At 43.9% G+C, this 15,526-nt stretch overlaps 1 protein-coding gene across 1 annotated transcript; it reads right to left on the bottom strand.

Annotated features, from left to right (window-relative positions):
* Positions 1–2,459: 2,459 nt before the first annotated feature.
* LOC141084737 (uncharacterized) lies at positions 2,460–13,450 on the bottom strand. The gene is made up of 7 exons (XM_073569618.1): positions 13,340–13,450; positions 12,318–12,360; positions 9,554–9,858; positions 9,088–9,473; positions 7,699–7,859; positions 6,786–6,918; positions 2,460–4,131 (listed from the first exon to the last, which is right to left on the bottom strand). The coding sequence occupies exons 2-7, from the start codon at positions 12,353–12,355 to the stop codon at positions 3,949–3,951; spliced, it is 1,206 nt and encodes a 401-aa protein (XP_073425719.1). The 5' UTR covers positions 12,356–12,360; positions 13,340–13,450; the 3' UTR covers positions 2,460–3,948.
* Between the last annotated feature and the right edge of the window lie 2,076 nt (positions 13,451–15,526).

Raw genomic sequence — 15,526 nt, 5'->3', positions numbered from 1 at the left:
TATTTTTTTTTCTATTATTAAAAGGATCCCCTACTAAACAAATCACAAGGTGACCTTCAGAGATCAGATGTGATCTGTGAAGGAGCCCAGAAAAAAAGTATTGAATTTTACTGCAGTGCCCCCACAGGGAAAATGGAGTATTACACAATCCATGTAATGTGTGGACGTCCCTGGTCCTCCAGAGGAGGAGACGCTCTTGATGTTTCCTTGCCATTCACATTATGACGGCACATTACACCGATATATTCCCAGCGCTCGCAGCTCGTAAGCAGGAAAATGAATCCTGTGGGTGACATTCACTCGATATTATGCCATTCATCATCCTTGCTTCCTAATGGAAAGACCCCGGGGACCCTCATAAGTCGTATCCTTCATTACAGCATCTGGGGTTTTAAACTCTTGCATTGACCCGATTAAGGATTATTGGCAGAGTGAGCAGTGCATGCTGGGATATGTAGTGCAGACGCACTGGAGCAATGGGCTAATGTGGAGGAGTGGTGGGAGATAAGGGGTCTCTGAGGATTACCCCATCTGCCATTAGTGTATTACAGTCAGGCCAGTGATCAGTCATTAAAGCTTCTCTCTGATCCTGCTCGCTCATTCAGTGACTGTGGAAGCGGCCATGACGCCGATCCTTGGGGATCGAGACGTGATGGAGAGGAGACTTTAAAATGACATTTATCAGAGATGACGTAGTAAAGGCTTGATAAACATGGGTTAAGTCACTTACAGCCAAGAGAATGATCAGCAGCACAGAGTATTTTAGGAGAGTGTATATTTTTAAAGGGGACTATGTAGCTTCTCCCATTGTTGCATGGGGAGGGTAAAGCCACCAGTGAGAAGGAATCCATTGGTTGTCTGCAAGGTAACGTGCACACTCCCCATTCCAACTAATAGTGCATGTGCATGATTTCTGCAAAGTGACCCGTGGACGTACCCACAGCAGCGCCTCTGGGGGTGTTGGGTCACCCGCCCCTGGTATGCAAGAATGTGAACCCTTGCGATTGTTCCCGCTGTCAGGAGGCGAAGTCAGAGAAGAGATCCCCCTCTACTGGTCATGTCTAGTATTACAGCCAAACATATAATTGCAGGTTACATGATTAGCTACAATCTGTGCATGATAAACTCTTCCTCTACCCATTTAAGCAATTAAAGGGGTTGCATTAAGATTAGAAAGACATGGCTGCTTTCTTCTGAAAACAGTGCCACCCTCTGCAATGGGTTGAGTCTGGTAGTGCAGCTCTGATCTGCGGAGGTTAATGAACAAAGAGAATCGATGGAGAGCAGCGGCAGCGATAAATCCAGTGCGCCGGACGTCACTGGGAGCTGTAATCTTAGAGCGCATTCGTAGGATGCAGATTTTTTTCTTGGAGGGGTGGAATATCTGCACGGGGCTCAGTCACATCCATTCACCGGCTCCAGAAATACCCGTAAGATGTAAGGTTTAGATGTTTTTTAACAGCATTGAGCTCCTTGGTCGGGACAAACATGGGAGCCCATCCGATCCATATAACATACCCACGTACAGTGCACGTGTCGCCATATGGTGCAGACACGAAAAGAGGATGTTAATGTGCTGGGAGATAAATGACGCACTCCTCGGCCGGCAGTACGCTGTGGATCTCATCTTTCCCCGCTGTATTATCGCCGCGGTACATTGAGCTCCTCTCGTCTCTCTGCGACCTTTTGTTTATTTCTACTTTTATTGATTCTTCTGACCTTTCTATCAAAATAGTTTTTCTACGCGCGGCGTCTCTGCCCGCAAACCATCTGCTCCGACGCGCGTCCATAAACAGCAATGACGGCGCAATAACTGAGGGGCCGACGGTCGCGCTTTGGATTCACAAATGGCAAATAAAAAAATATCTAACCTCCTGAGAACTGGATAAGAGAACACAATATAGAAAATATGTCAGGAGGACCCAATACATGCCGGATTATTAGAGCGGTCACATAAAGCGGCCGAGTCAAAGTGCGACCCTGCGTCTATAATCCCTGAGGCTTCAATGCAGATTATTGGATGCTCCTGTAATAGGAGCTCCCGGGGTAACAAGTCCGTCCACGACATTTCTTCCCCCATCACATGTGAGGGACATTACTGAGAAGTGGAAGGAACCGAGCAACTCAGCCACAAAGTGGAGACCCCATAACTTTACAGAGAGGGGGCCAAGTGCTGAGGAGCAGAGGGAAGAAAGGTCACCAACACTCAGCTGACCGTCACAGCATTAAAAAAATGCAAGTCCCCTTAATGGTCAGATCAGCGCTTACTTACAGACTGAATGCCCATTCTCAGCCAGGGCTGCATGTACAATTCTGCAGATTACTGACTCCTTCCCTGCTCTGTAGTGAGGAGACTGCGGTGTCATGATGAGAGGCGAGGATGGGAGAAGCACCAGGACTTTTGAGCTCCCCCAAAGCTCTGCTGGAAGAAGCACCCAGGAAGCAGCAGAGACCCCCGATACACAAATATGGTAATTCTTTATTGACGCACATATATTATATACAAAGCCTGAGACTCTCGTACTCTCCTTATAAATAATCTTTACCTTCTTGTGCCAGGTAACATTAAGTAACATTATTGGCCAAAATTCTGTGCAAATAATTTATTAAAATATCTACTTAGTGGTTTCCCAGTACGTAGCTCCACATCCCCTGCATAGAGTTAAAGGGGATGTCAGGCCTATAGATATTGATGCCTTTAGACCAGACGACACCTTTAAAGGGAACCTGTTGTGTGGAAAGTGGTCTCTGATCTGCAGGCCGGATGTTGATGGAGCAGATGATAAACAATCTTGTGGAAAAGCTTCAGCAAAACTTTAATTTTATTCAAAGAAATCCTTGGGTGTTTTATTAATGAGTCCAGTGGGCGGGACTAACCAGTGATTGACAGACTGTCTGTCTGCACAAGCAGAGACAGCTGTCAATCAGTAGTGGGTGCGGCGATTGAGCCACAAGTCGTAGATCGGAAACACCTGCAGAACCACAAGTTGCTTCATTTATGTGACGGTGTTGCAAAATAAAAACTACAACAAAAAATGTATAATACCGCTGCAATGCAAAGAGAAAAACAATATAAAATAGTTATAATAATGTAAAAGCAAAAGCTCCTGAAAAATAGAACAAGTCCTAGATTAAAGGGCTGTCTACTGATGACCTATCCTACATCAGAAGGGTGGGGTCCGGCTATAAACAGCGCAGCAGCAGCTGAACAGCGCAGCTCCGTTCACTGTGTACAGAGAACAGGAGCTGAGCTGCAGTACCAGAAAACGACCACTCCACGGGGAGCGGCGCTGCGCTGTTCTGCTAATCCACGGTTTACATCCGGCCTCCTCTGGAGGTCATTGCAGCATATCGATGGGGATGCCTGGTACCGGACACCCACCGATCTGATATTGATGACCTATGCTAAGGATGGGTCATTAATATCAATACTAGCTGACAGCCCCTTTAATTTGTAACAAACTAAATCTCTATTGCAGTCCTCCAGATGGAAAGGAAATGCGAATCATAAACCAACGCTCTCTACATTCCCTATAGTGCTGCACTCAGCTGTCTCCCGCAGCCCCCTTTAAAGAATGAATGGGGCGGTGGATGGGTAGAGCCCTGTTCTAGCGATCACTGGGGGTCCCAGAAGTCAGGTTCCCACTGATCTAGAGGTTACTACCTATCCTGTGATAGGAAATGAACAAGACAAAACCTCACGGTCTAAGCAGTAGGAGGGACTCCGTTAACCATCACCCTTAAGCCCCCTCAAGATATAATATGTCAGCAAAATGACTACTTGAATGCACTTGCAGTTACTAAATGGCACCCTGATTGCTTCCCATGCAGGTATATGAGCTCCGGACACATGTGCAGACACATGGGGATGGGGGGGGATTTAGTGAGTGCAAGTGATTCCTCCGCCTTGTCGGTCCCCGGGCATCGAACCATCAGCAAATCTTCACTCTATTCCACCTGAAAGCTTTGCAGATATTGTTCATAGTTATCCTCGCAGACTCCGATACAGTCCAGGAAATAATTCTTCTGAGCAATGGCGCGGAGGAGATCCGTCTGCACCAAGCAGATGTCATACAGCTCTGAGGTTAGCGCCATCCTGGACTCCTTCCCCTTCTCCTTATCCAAAAGCACCTGGTGCAGAGAAAAAGAAAGTACACCTATCTCAGTATGGAGTAAGAAGAAGACGCTAAATATCAATCCTCAGCCCCCATCAGTCACTATTTATTGCACAAAGATTAACCCCTTTCCTCCACATCCAATTTTTATTTTGTTCTTCCTTCTAAGGCCCCCGTCACACATAGCGACGCACCAGCGATCCCGACGATATGACCTTGTCAGGATCACTGGTGTGTCGCTACATGATCACTGGTGAGCTGCCAAACAGCGATGAGGACCAGCGACGACGCGGGTAACAAGCGAGGGCGTTGCTTAGTTACCCGCTGTGTACCTTAGATACCAGCGTGCTGGTGCAGGTAACCAAGGTAAACCGCAGGTTTCTAAGTGCCGCGCAGCGATGCGTGCGGCCAGCGGGAGACCAACGATCAAAAAAATGTCCAGGGCTTTCGAGCACGATCAGCGATACCCGGCGGGGGGGGCGGTCGCTGATACCTGTCACGTCACAAAATTTGTTACTCAGCAGCGATCTCGCTAGCGATCTCGCTGTGTGTGACGGGGGCTTAAGACCTTTTTTATTCTTCTATATCCCACGTGACCTGGGAACCTGATTCTCTGGGTCACTAAGATTACGGCGACATCAAACTATTATAATGTAGTTTTGTGGCTTAAAAAAATGCGGAACTTTGTAAAAAAAAAACCAAAAACTTAGGTTTCTGTCGCCGCTTTCTGAGACCGATTTTTATTCTTCTGTAGATGGAGCTTATTTTTTCGGGTGGCGAGCTGTCGCTTTTTGGCGGGCACTTAGAAAGTTTTGATCGATTTGTGTTGCATTTTTTTGGGGAGGCAATCAAGAATTCATCAAGTTTGGGTTTCTTTTTTTTTTCTTTATGGTGTTGTCCTTATGGATTAAAAAGAACTGTATTTTATTAGTTCTGACTTTTACAGACACAGCAAAACAAAATATGTTTTTTCTTTTCTTGTAATATATTCTTGGATGGGAAAAAGAGGGGGGGGCGACTGAAATTTTTCGGAAGCACCAAGATGGCAGCAAGAGGAGACTTCGGCAGGACAAGAGGCAGCATTGCAACCAGTGATCACATCATACCAGGGGGAATCTGCACCTAGACGGTCACTCCACCAGGATTGCGCCACTTAGATGCCGCTGTCAGAGACTGGTGCTAGATTCTGATTGCTGCTGTTAGAGCCAGGTGGTAGCTGTATAACACAGCCAGCACACGCCCCTTGTAGAAAAGCTCTTGAGCCCGCTTCATACACCTGTACCCTCCCTATAGTGTAATAGTGCTTAATAAAGGGGAGGGAGATAAAGATACAATGTCATCAGACCAACCCATTACTTCACACTCTACTCGAGTCTGTGGAAGTCTCGCTGCTGGGCAGATCTCGCTTATGGCAGACCTTAACCATCTATTGGCAATCGTCATTTTGACAACCTTGCAAAACTACATTAAGGCTATGTGCACACACTGCGGATTCACCTGCGGGTTTTTCTGCGCGGAACCGCAGGTAAAGTGACCTGCGGTTTTCCCCTGCGGTTTCACACCTCTACTATGTTAAAGGTGTGAAACCACAGCGGACTCCGCAGAAACAATTGACATGCTGCGGTTTATAAACCGCAGCAAAACAGCGCGGAAAAAACTGCAGCGTGAGCACAGCGGTTTTTAAAATCCATAGGGTAACATGGTACTGTACCATGTCTGTGGAACTGCTGCAGTTCCGCAGGGCCAAAAACGCTGCGGAACCGCAGCAGAATCCACAGCGTGTGCACATAGCCTTAAGGTCTTATCACAACAGCAGATTTACTGCAGAAGTTTCATTCATCTAAAAGGGGCTTGCAGAAATCCGTGAGCGCCCGACGAAGGTTCCCGAAACGTGCGTTGGGGCGGGCACCGGGACTCCCCACTTGTCTGCGTGCACAAGCACATATTAGGTAATGTAGGACATGTTCACTGTTTTCAACATGGTTATTTGCGGTGTTCTCTTATGTGTTACCACTTCGTATTTGAGCAGGCTATGTTTATATATTAAATGGAACGGGGGTTTCACTTTCTATGTCCTCCCTATATGGGATACATTGTAGCAGCATGTGTGGACAACGGTGTCTTGATGTTTTTGTGACAAGCTATCAGCTAATTTTTAAATCTTGTATTGTTCCTTGCCCTGTGTCTAATAAAGCAGTTTTACATTTTGACCTTCATTGTCGTCAGGAAGTTGTTTTTCTTCCTCCCCCTCAGAAATCCGTGCACTTGCAGAAATGTCCCCATTCAGATGTATGAAACGGAGTCGTAGTCACAGATGCAAATCCGCTGTGCGAGAAAACACTTTATCACAAAAAAAAAACGCTGAACTTTCCAATCTCGGGGCCCAGTATCAGAGATCAGTGACAAATCCTAGTAATTTGTGCTAAATATTTGACAGGAGACAACCCCCTTCCCAGGGATATCTTGTTACCACGCAGAGGATTATCTTTCCAAATACCCTGAGCGGAGGGAGCGTGAAATGTGACAAGAAGGCAGAACTTTCTACTAAAGTCTCTTCTCTCCGACAGATTAGTGACATAAATTTACACAGAGATTTCCAGGATTCTTGCAGTCATTTGGCTTTGCTTTACCGAAAATTGACAATTATATGCGATCCTTCTACAGACATACCCGGCAATTAACAATGGCGTCGTGTTCACTCAGCCGGATGTTGTCATCGATGATGATGTGCTGGGTGGTACAGTCAGTCGGGTCGATCCAGAACGGCTTTCCTCCGGAGGTTGCAAAATTATTTCTTGCCCACCTTGAAAAGAAAAAAAAAAGAATATTAGGAGTTTTACTAACATTTAAGCCATGGCTGTGATAAAAAAGCAACATGTGGACCCATTGAGGTACTGATGAAAGGTGCAGTACCATCTCATGACTGGTGGGGTCCAATTGGAGTCAAGGGGCCACGGTGCTGATGCCTCTTCACAGTCACATGCTGCGCAGGTATCCAGCACAGCCCAATGGCTGCAGTTTCCTGCACAGTCAGGTGACTTGGAAATCTGCTGTGCAGATGAGGTGCTGCGGTCCCTTCATTCCCAGAGATCGGACCGCCATTGATTATAAAGCAGTGACGTATCAGACTGACTTGCCACAACTTTGTGAGATTGGCATCCCTCTCCTGAGGTATGCTAAACTCCTTTGATATATTATCTCCACCAATATAATAGCTATTACCAATTTCTGTCAAATCAATTCTGGGGCTACACTTGTTGTGCAACTGCAATTTTCAGACAAACCGCACAACCAAAAACATTTGTGCAACTTATTTTAAAGCTATAAAAAAAATTGCATCGAAATATTTCCAACACATTTGGAAACATGTGCTACCTTGTTTTTCAGTCTCTCTAGATTGCAGGTTGCAACTGCGACAACTCGTGGAAAGTCGCAACGCAATGCCGCAATCTCAGTGAAAAGCAACCGAGACGAACCCAAGGAAACAAGCTGGAATGCTACTCCATGACCACTGTTGGAAGGTGGTGCAGACCCCCAACATGTAGTCATATTTGTCCCTCCTCTCATATTTGTTGCCTCTTACCAATCAAAGTGGTCCTGAAAGCCCCCGATCCCTTCCATGCTGCTGAAATACTGGTAGATATTCCTCTCCTTAGTTCTGGTGGAGATGCGATCAGCCCCGTGGGTCAGTACAACGTCCCTCTTGCTGCAGCGGATTCTTCCTGGAACGAGGTCTGTAGTCAGCTGGGAATACAGGATTATAACATGAGAGAGAAGCGGCTGCAGATTCAGTGTCCCCATATCGCCATAGATGAAGTAGCAGGAGAGTGACAGCTAATTAACAGTGATGGACGCACGCGGCAGATTAGTGCGGGCACGCTGTAGAGGTTTATACCACTATCAGTTCGTTTTATATTAGATCCATCCTCGGTAAGCTGCTGAATCCACCCCGGAGGATGCTACAAATGTGAATATGTCTCTAGGCTTATCCAGGTATATCTGATGTCAGAAAAAGTAGTGACGGACACCCCGATTCCAGCACTGGGACACTTCAGACCTTGCAGTGCTTTTCTATAAAATCTCCATTTATTGGCTGCAGTGACAGCCCGGTGCTTGGGTCCCGTCTGTGCAGTCAGTCCTCCATATTCAGAAGCTAGCGCCTCAACAATGAATGATGCTTCTCCGCACGTAAAGAGGAGAACCCGTCAATCAGTGATGGGAGGACAAAATAAAAAAAAAGTAAGTGACCCAGAGAATAAACCAGGTTTGCAATTTTAAAAAGTTGTCACTTCCGCATCAGGTGGTGAGAAGTCCCATCGACAAACACCTACCGAAACACGTGCAGGCAATATACAATGGTCCATCATCAGTCACCTCCATTGTGAAGGAGAGAGGCATCAGAGTGCCCCTTTAAGCTGCAGTTAAATGAGGCAGCATAAACATAATGGCAATAGTAGTAGGCCATCCTTACCATAGAGCTGGAGGTTCAATGCAACGTACCACCCCAAAACTAATGAAAAAAGTGAACGAAGCAGCTGCTAAACACAGCGCCATCCATGACTTTGTGGTACTACAGCTCAGCCCCATTATCATGCTGACAGGGACATTGAATAGAACTAGGTATTGCAGTGGGTCGATAGGTGTACTGGGGGGTGGTACCTCAAAACATTAAAGCCAACATGAAAGCTCCTGTAGAGAGTTGCCTCTACCATAGCATCCAGAAACACGACAACCAGGCACGTAAGCCGGTCACTGACCCCCATCCAGAATCAAGAAATAGGAGCCCATCAGTCCATAGACTGTGCCTGAACTTGCAGCTCATACGGATTGTGATAAATGAAGCCGAACTGCAACATCAGACATAACCCATGGACAGATATTGATCCATTTTTATTTTTAAAACGAAATCGGGCCTCAATGGTGTCCCAATTTCAAGCATCATATAAGCAAAGAAAATAAAAACTAAATTTACCTGCACTTGCTGCAGCTGAGGGAACAGTGGGTGTTTCCCCTGTAGAGCCGCGTGAACGGACTGTAAGACGTGAGAAAGGTCGACGCCAAACGTCCGTAATATGACGCAGAACTGCCTCCCTTGTTGGTGCAGGCTCTCTAGCATGTGGAAGAAGGACGGGAGGATCCAGTGATAGTCCTTTCCATCTTCACCCTGTTGTGTAAACCTTTCGTCGGCTTCCCCCCGCCACTCCAGCAGCTTCATGTGATCAATGAAGACCTCTCTGAAGCGTTGTCCGATTTTACTATCGCTAAAGCTCCCGTCGCGACCAAAGTGGCTGTAGTAGTTGACGGCGTGTTCGCATGGAGGCTTCACCGAGGGTTGATCACTGACCCACTGCCACTCACCTGAAATGAAAATGTATTATTAGCTGGCAGCGGTGGGATCTGGGGCCTCTTGTTCTTGGATTGGAAGGTACAGTACTTACCTGCGTCACTGATCCGTCCCCAGGAAACAGTGCTTAGATAGGAATTGAGCGCAGTTCTGGGACCCTGACCGGTGGCCGCGTCCGACACCAGAATGGTGTTATTCAAGTCCAGGTGGAGGATTAACTTCCTTTTCTTCGTTACCAGAACTCGGAGACATTGCTGAACACTGCCGCCTCTAGCCTGCTCACCTTCTTCTTCTCGCCCATTAGTGACAATGCGACGGCTTTCGTTATCCATGGCAAATTTTTTTTTTTTAAATAGATAATTTTCTGCTAAAGGAATTACTACAGTTCTGAACACGACCCTAAAATATAAAAAAAATATGAATAGAAATAAGAAATCTATCCTTTATATACGGTACATAAAATATCATAATCCAAGAATTTTATGTGACACTATATATCATAAGCACAAAACTTAGATCATTTTTAATTGTTCTTTGTAAATCAAAGTGAAAACATAAAATTAAAATAAAAATAATTATAGTTTAAAAAAAATGATAGAACTAAAGAAGAAATAAAATTAAAATAGAAAAAAAAAAGAATTTATGACTCTAAAAAAATATTTTAGAGTTAAAAAGATAAAATAAAAAAAGGAAAAAAAATTCACACTTCTTTAGATATTAAAAATAATTTTATTTAGAACACAAAATAAAAAAATAAAAATGTACAAAAAAAGTTTTTTTTCACCTTCCTATAGACATTTAAATATTTTTTTAACAAAAACTAAAGAAAAAAACATTAAAATAGGAAAAAAATAAAAAAGGAAATAGTTTTATGACCCTCAAAATATTTTGTATAGTTACACATAAAACGAAAAGAAAAGACAGAGAAAATAAATAAATGATCTCCCTCAGTTAGACATTAAAAATATTTTTAATTAGGCGTAAAAAAACAAAATATTTAAATAAGTAAAAAATAAAAATAAAAAGGTATTTCAAGACCCTCCTTTAGGCATTAAAATATGTTTTACCTAAAACTAAAGTGAAGAAAATAAAATTAAAATAGTAAAAAAAAAAATTTACGACTTTCAAAAAGGGATAAAAACATAATTTATGAGCCTACTTTAGACATTAAAATACGTTTTAACTAGAACTAAAAACTGAAATAATAAAATTAAAATATGAAAAAAAGAAAATAATTTATGACCCTCAAAAAATATTTTGAAGACTTAAACAGTTAAAACAAAAAAAAAAGAAAAAAAAAAACCATGTATGACCCTCCCTTAGACATTAACAGTACTATTAATTAGAACAAAAAAAGTAAAATAAAATTAAAATGTACAAAAAGATAAAAAGGATTTCCTGACCCTCCTTTAGGGCAGTTTCACACGTCCATATAATTCCGGTACCGGAAAAACCGGTACCGGAGCTATCCGTGTGTATACGGAGGTCATCCGTGTGCTATCCGTATGTCCGTGAAAAATTATTTTTAATGTTAACCCTTTGACTTTTAAAAACGCACACGGATCGCACACGGACAGCATACAGACAGCATCCGTGTGCGGTACGTGTTTACACGGACCCATTGACTTGTATGGGTCCGTGTGATCCGTGCTGTTGCACAAAAACGGACATGTCAGCGTGTTTTGCATACGGACACACAATCCGTGAAAACACGCTGACATCTGCATAGACACTTTCCTGAGAATGTGTCTACGTGTGTCAGTGTCTCCGGTACGTGAGAAAACTTTCACTTCACGTACCGGAGACACTGACGTGTGAAACTGCCCTCAGACATCAAAATGTTTTAACTAGAACTAAAAAGAAAAAATATTACATTAAAAAAAGCAAAAAAAAAATTTGTGACAAAATATATTTAGCAGAATTAAACAGATAAAGCAAAAAATAAAAGGATAAAAATAATAATTTATCACCCACCTTTAGACATTAACATTAATTTTAATTAGAACTCAAATAGTTAAATAAAAATAAAATTAAAAAGTACAAAAAATAAAAAGTATTTTATGAACCTCCTTTAAACATTTGAAAATATAAAACAAGATTAATGATAAAAAAAATAAAAGACAGAAAAAAAAAATAAAATAATCATTAAAATATTTTTTAACTACAACCAAAGACAAAATAAATTAAAATATGAAAAAAATAAAAGGGCGGTAATTTATGGCCCCCCCACAAAAAAAATATTTTACAGAAGTAAAAATAAAACAAAAAATAAGAAGGTAGAAAAAAAAAAAAAAAAAAATGATCTCCCTCCTTTAGACATTAAAAATCATTTTAATTACCACAGATCTAAGAAAAGGTCAAAATTAAATTAAACTAAAATTAATTTAAAAAATATATATATTATATGACCTTCCTCAAAAATATTTTAATTAGCACTAAAAGAAAAAGAAAAGTGAGTAATTTATGACTCTTTTTCAGACGTTAAAAAATAATTCATATTTTAGCAACAAAAAAAAAAGAAAAATGTAATAAAATAAATATTTAAATTTGCTAAATATTTTTTAAAAAATGAAAAACTGAGTGCCAATATGGGAAATGCAGCGTGTGACCTGTCAGATGGGAGCAGTTTTAATCCTTTCTACCCACACTTCTTCTGTGGAGGAGATAATCTGGCCGAGCGATCATTACTGCGGCGGCTGGGGGGGGGGGCAATCACCTATGACTACGCAGCGTTTGCTTCGCTCCCCGCATGGGCGAGTTCTTGTTTTCCTAATTCTTTGAATTAGTCGCCAGCGCTCCGCCGTCGCCCCCAGGGGGGCGGCGAATGACGTGCGGTTTAAAGAAAGAAAGCCATTTACTCAGCGCGAGGGGACTGCAGCCTTAAGGTAATTCTCATCAAATCTGTAAAACAAGAGAAAAAAAAAGGAACAAGTCAGTTCTGGAAATCAATTCTTAAAGAAGTCATTCACCTTTGAGGACTATTTTTTCAGTAAATGTATGTAATTGGGGCCAAAAATAATTTGTACAATTGGGGTTCATTAAGAATTTTATATCGTTTGTTTTCTATGGCCTCTGCGTCTATTGCCGGCTGCAGAATGAGTTAACTGAGAATCTCTCAGTGAGCTCGTTCTGATGGGGCATTTACAGCTCTTTTCTGCTCTTTTTTTAAGCTCCTCTCAGCAGATTTATGACCACATAGAAAAGAAAGATCCCGGAAAATAATAACGGTGCAAAATTCTTAATGAAAACCCATTTGCAAAAATAATTTTTAGACCCAGGTAAAAAAAAAACAAAATTATGTCCAAAGGTGGGAAACCCCTTTAATAGTCCATATACACATCAGATAGAAGTCAGAAGACCCCAGGATGGGCCGAGATTCTCAGGGTGTCCTATGTCTCCTATATCGGGCATGTTGGCTTTCATCTGCCCCATCCTTTGTTCTCAGCAGCCTTACCCACATATGGAACACATAATGGGTGTTCCTTAGCAACAAGCGACAACTCCGGACCACCCCGAGGGATGACGGCACAGGAGTAGTCGCTGACGTCTGGTTTCCATGGCAATTAGCACCTTGGAAAACCACTGCAGCAAGACAAGGAGGAGGTCAGAGCCGGTCACAGGTTTAAAGAGACCGCTGGACCTTTAAGAAGAACGCCACATCTCCTAAGGGTCTATAGAAGGGCAGCAGCTGTACAGACACCTCTGCAGGGGATTACAGCAAGGGTCTGACTTGTCACACACCATTTTCTCCTCAGTTTGGGGAGGGCTGACAACAGGGAACAAAAACATGACGATTTGGAGTGTACTGTCCCTTTAAGGGCAAAAGACAACAAACAGCGGCAGTGAGAGGGTTAATCAGGCGTTTGTTTGTTTTTCTTGCCTGTCGCCTCCGTTCTGCTGCCCGGTGACCGACAGATGCCGGCTCCTGCCACCACTTCCGGTCTGCGCTTCCGCAAAACACTGGATGACAGGAAGTGACAGAGCCCCGACTTTTTTTTTTTCAACAAACTTTATTGAGAGTTAACACGACGTTATTTAAAGGCACAAAGGTGCAATGCCAAAGGAATTCATGGGTCTGAGCCTCAGGGATAAAGTCGTGGTGATGTATCATATAGATTGGCATTACAGTATAGAGTGTCATTCACAACATATCTGTGTCACATACAGCACCCCAAAATCACTCAGCCGCAGCGCCCCCATATCAGTGTCAGCCGCAGCACCCCAATGTCTGTCAGCCGCAGCACCCCAATATCAGTGCCATTTACAGCACCCCAATATCCGTGTCAGGTACAGCACCCCAATGTCTGTCAGCCGCAGCACCCCAATATCAGTGCCATTTACAGCACCCCAATATCCGTGTCAGGTACAGCACCCCAATGTCTGTCAGCCGCAGCACCCCAATATCAGTGCCATTTACACCACCCCAATATCCGTGTCACATACAGCACCCCAATATTCATGTCAGCCGCAGCGCCCCAATATCAGTGCCATTTACAGCACCCCAATATTCATGTCAGCCACAGCACCCCCATATCATACAGCACCCCAATATCAGTGCCATTTACAGCACCCCAATATCAGTGCCATTTACAGCACCCCAATATCTGTGTCACATACAGCACCCCAATATCCGTGTCAGCCGCAGCACCCCAATATCAGTGCCATTTACAGCACCCCAATATTCATGTCAGCCACAGCACCCCCATATCATACAGCACCCCAATATCAGTGCCATTTACAGCACCCCAATATCAGTGCCAGCCGCAGGACCCCCATATCAGTGCCATTTACAGCACCCCAATATCAGTGCCAGCCGCAGCACCCCAATATCAGTGCCATTTACAGCACCCCAATATTCATGTCAGCCACAGCACCCCCATATCATACAGCACCCCAATATCAGTGCCATTTACAGCACCCCAATATCAGTGCCAGCCGCAGGACCCCCATATCAGTGCCATTTACACCACCCCAATATCCGTGTCACATACAGCACCCCAATATTCATGTCAGCCGCAGCGCCCCAATATCAGTGCCATTTACAGCACCCCAATATTCATGTCAGCCACAGCACCCCCATATCATACAGCACCCCAATATCAGTGCCATTTACAGCACCCCAATATCAGTGCCATTTACAGCACCCCAATATCTGTGTCACATACAGCACCCCAATATCCGTGTCAGCCGCAGCACCCCAATATCAGTGCCATTTACAGCACCCCAATATTCATGTCAGCCACAGCACCCCCATATCATACAGCACCCCAATATCAGTGCCATTTACAGCACCCCAATATCAGTGCCAGCCGCAGGACCCCCATATCAGTGCCATTTACAGCACCCCAATATCAGTGCCAGCCGCAGCACCCCAATATCAGTGCCATTTAGAGCACCCCAATATTCATGTCAGCCACAGCACCCCCATATCATACAGCACCCCCATATCAGTGCCATTTACAGCACCCCAATATCAGAGCCAGCTGCAGCACCCCCATATCAGTGCCATTTACAGCACCCCAATATCCGTGTCACGTACAGCACCCCAATATTCATGCCAGCCACAGCACACCCATATCATACAGCACCCCAATATCCGTGTCAGACACAGCACCCCATATTAGTGTCATCCACACTTCCCCACATCAGTGCCAGCCATAGCACCCCTGTATGTTGACCACAGTACCCCCATGTCAATACCCCATATCTACCATTCACAGCGTCTTCATGTCAGTGTCAGACACAGCAGGTACTGTATATGGGGGATCCCTAACTCACAAAAAATACAATATATCACGGGGAGACGAGAGGTGAAAAATAAGGCCAGTTTCTATGTCTGCGTATCACATGGTCATTCATTCATGTGAGTGACTGTATATATCAGCAGATTGTGGGGGGCTCATACACGGAGCATCTGATCCCCGGGACCGTGCTGGGATGAAGGGTCCTAACTAATAATGTGGAGGAGGTTCTCACCAGTCATAGTTCTACTCCTGTAAATTCATTGCCCCTTTAAGAATGATCTGATCTGGGACAGGTCGCCATATCTGCCCCTTTAAGACAAAGA

Source organism: Dendrobates tinctorius, unplaced genomic scaffold, assembly GCF_039654945.1.
Source record: "Dendrobates tinctorius isolate UK_male_01 unplaced genomic scaffold, ASM3965494v1 ptg000027l, whole genome shotgun sequence".
Lineage (NCBI taxonomy): Eukaryota > Metazoa > Chordata > Amphibia > Anura > Dendrobatidae > Dendrobates > Dendrobates tinctorius.
This window is presented reverse-complemented; position numbering and strand designations above follow the sequence as displayed.

Excerpts from the sequence above, each read along its gene's own strand:
- LOC141084737 (XM_073569618.1), bottom strand. The coding sequence starts at position 12,355 with ATGAGAATTACCTTAAGGCTGCAGTCCCCTCGCGCTGA. Across the intron at positions 9,859-12,317 it reads CTGCAGTCCCCTCGCGCTGA|GGTCGTGTTCAGAACTGTAG; the intron begins GTAAATGGCTTT and ends TTTATATTTTAG. Across the intron at positions 7,860-9,087 it reads CTCAGCTGCAGCAAGTGCAG|CTGACTACAGACCTCGTTCC; the intron begins GTAAATTTAGTT and ends CTGTATTCCCAG.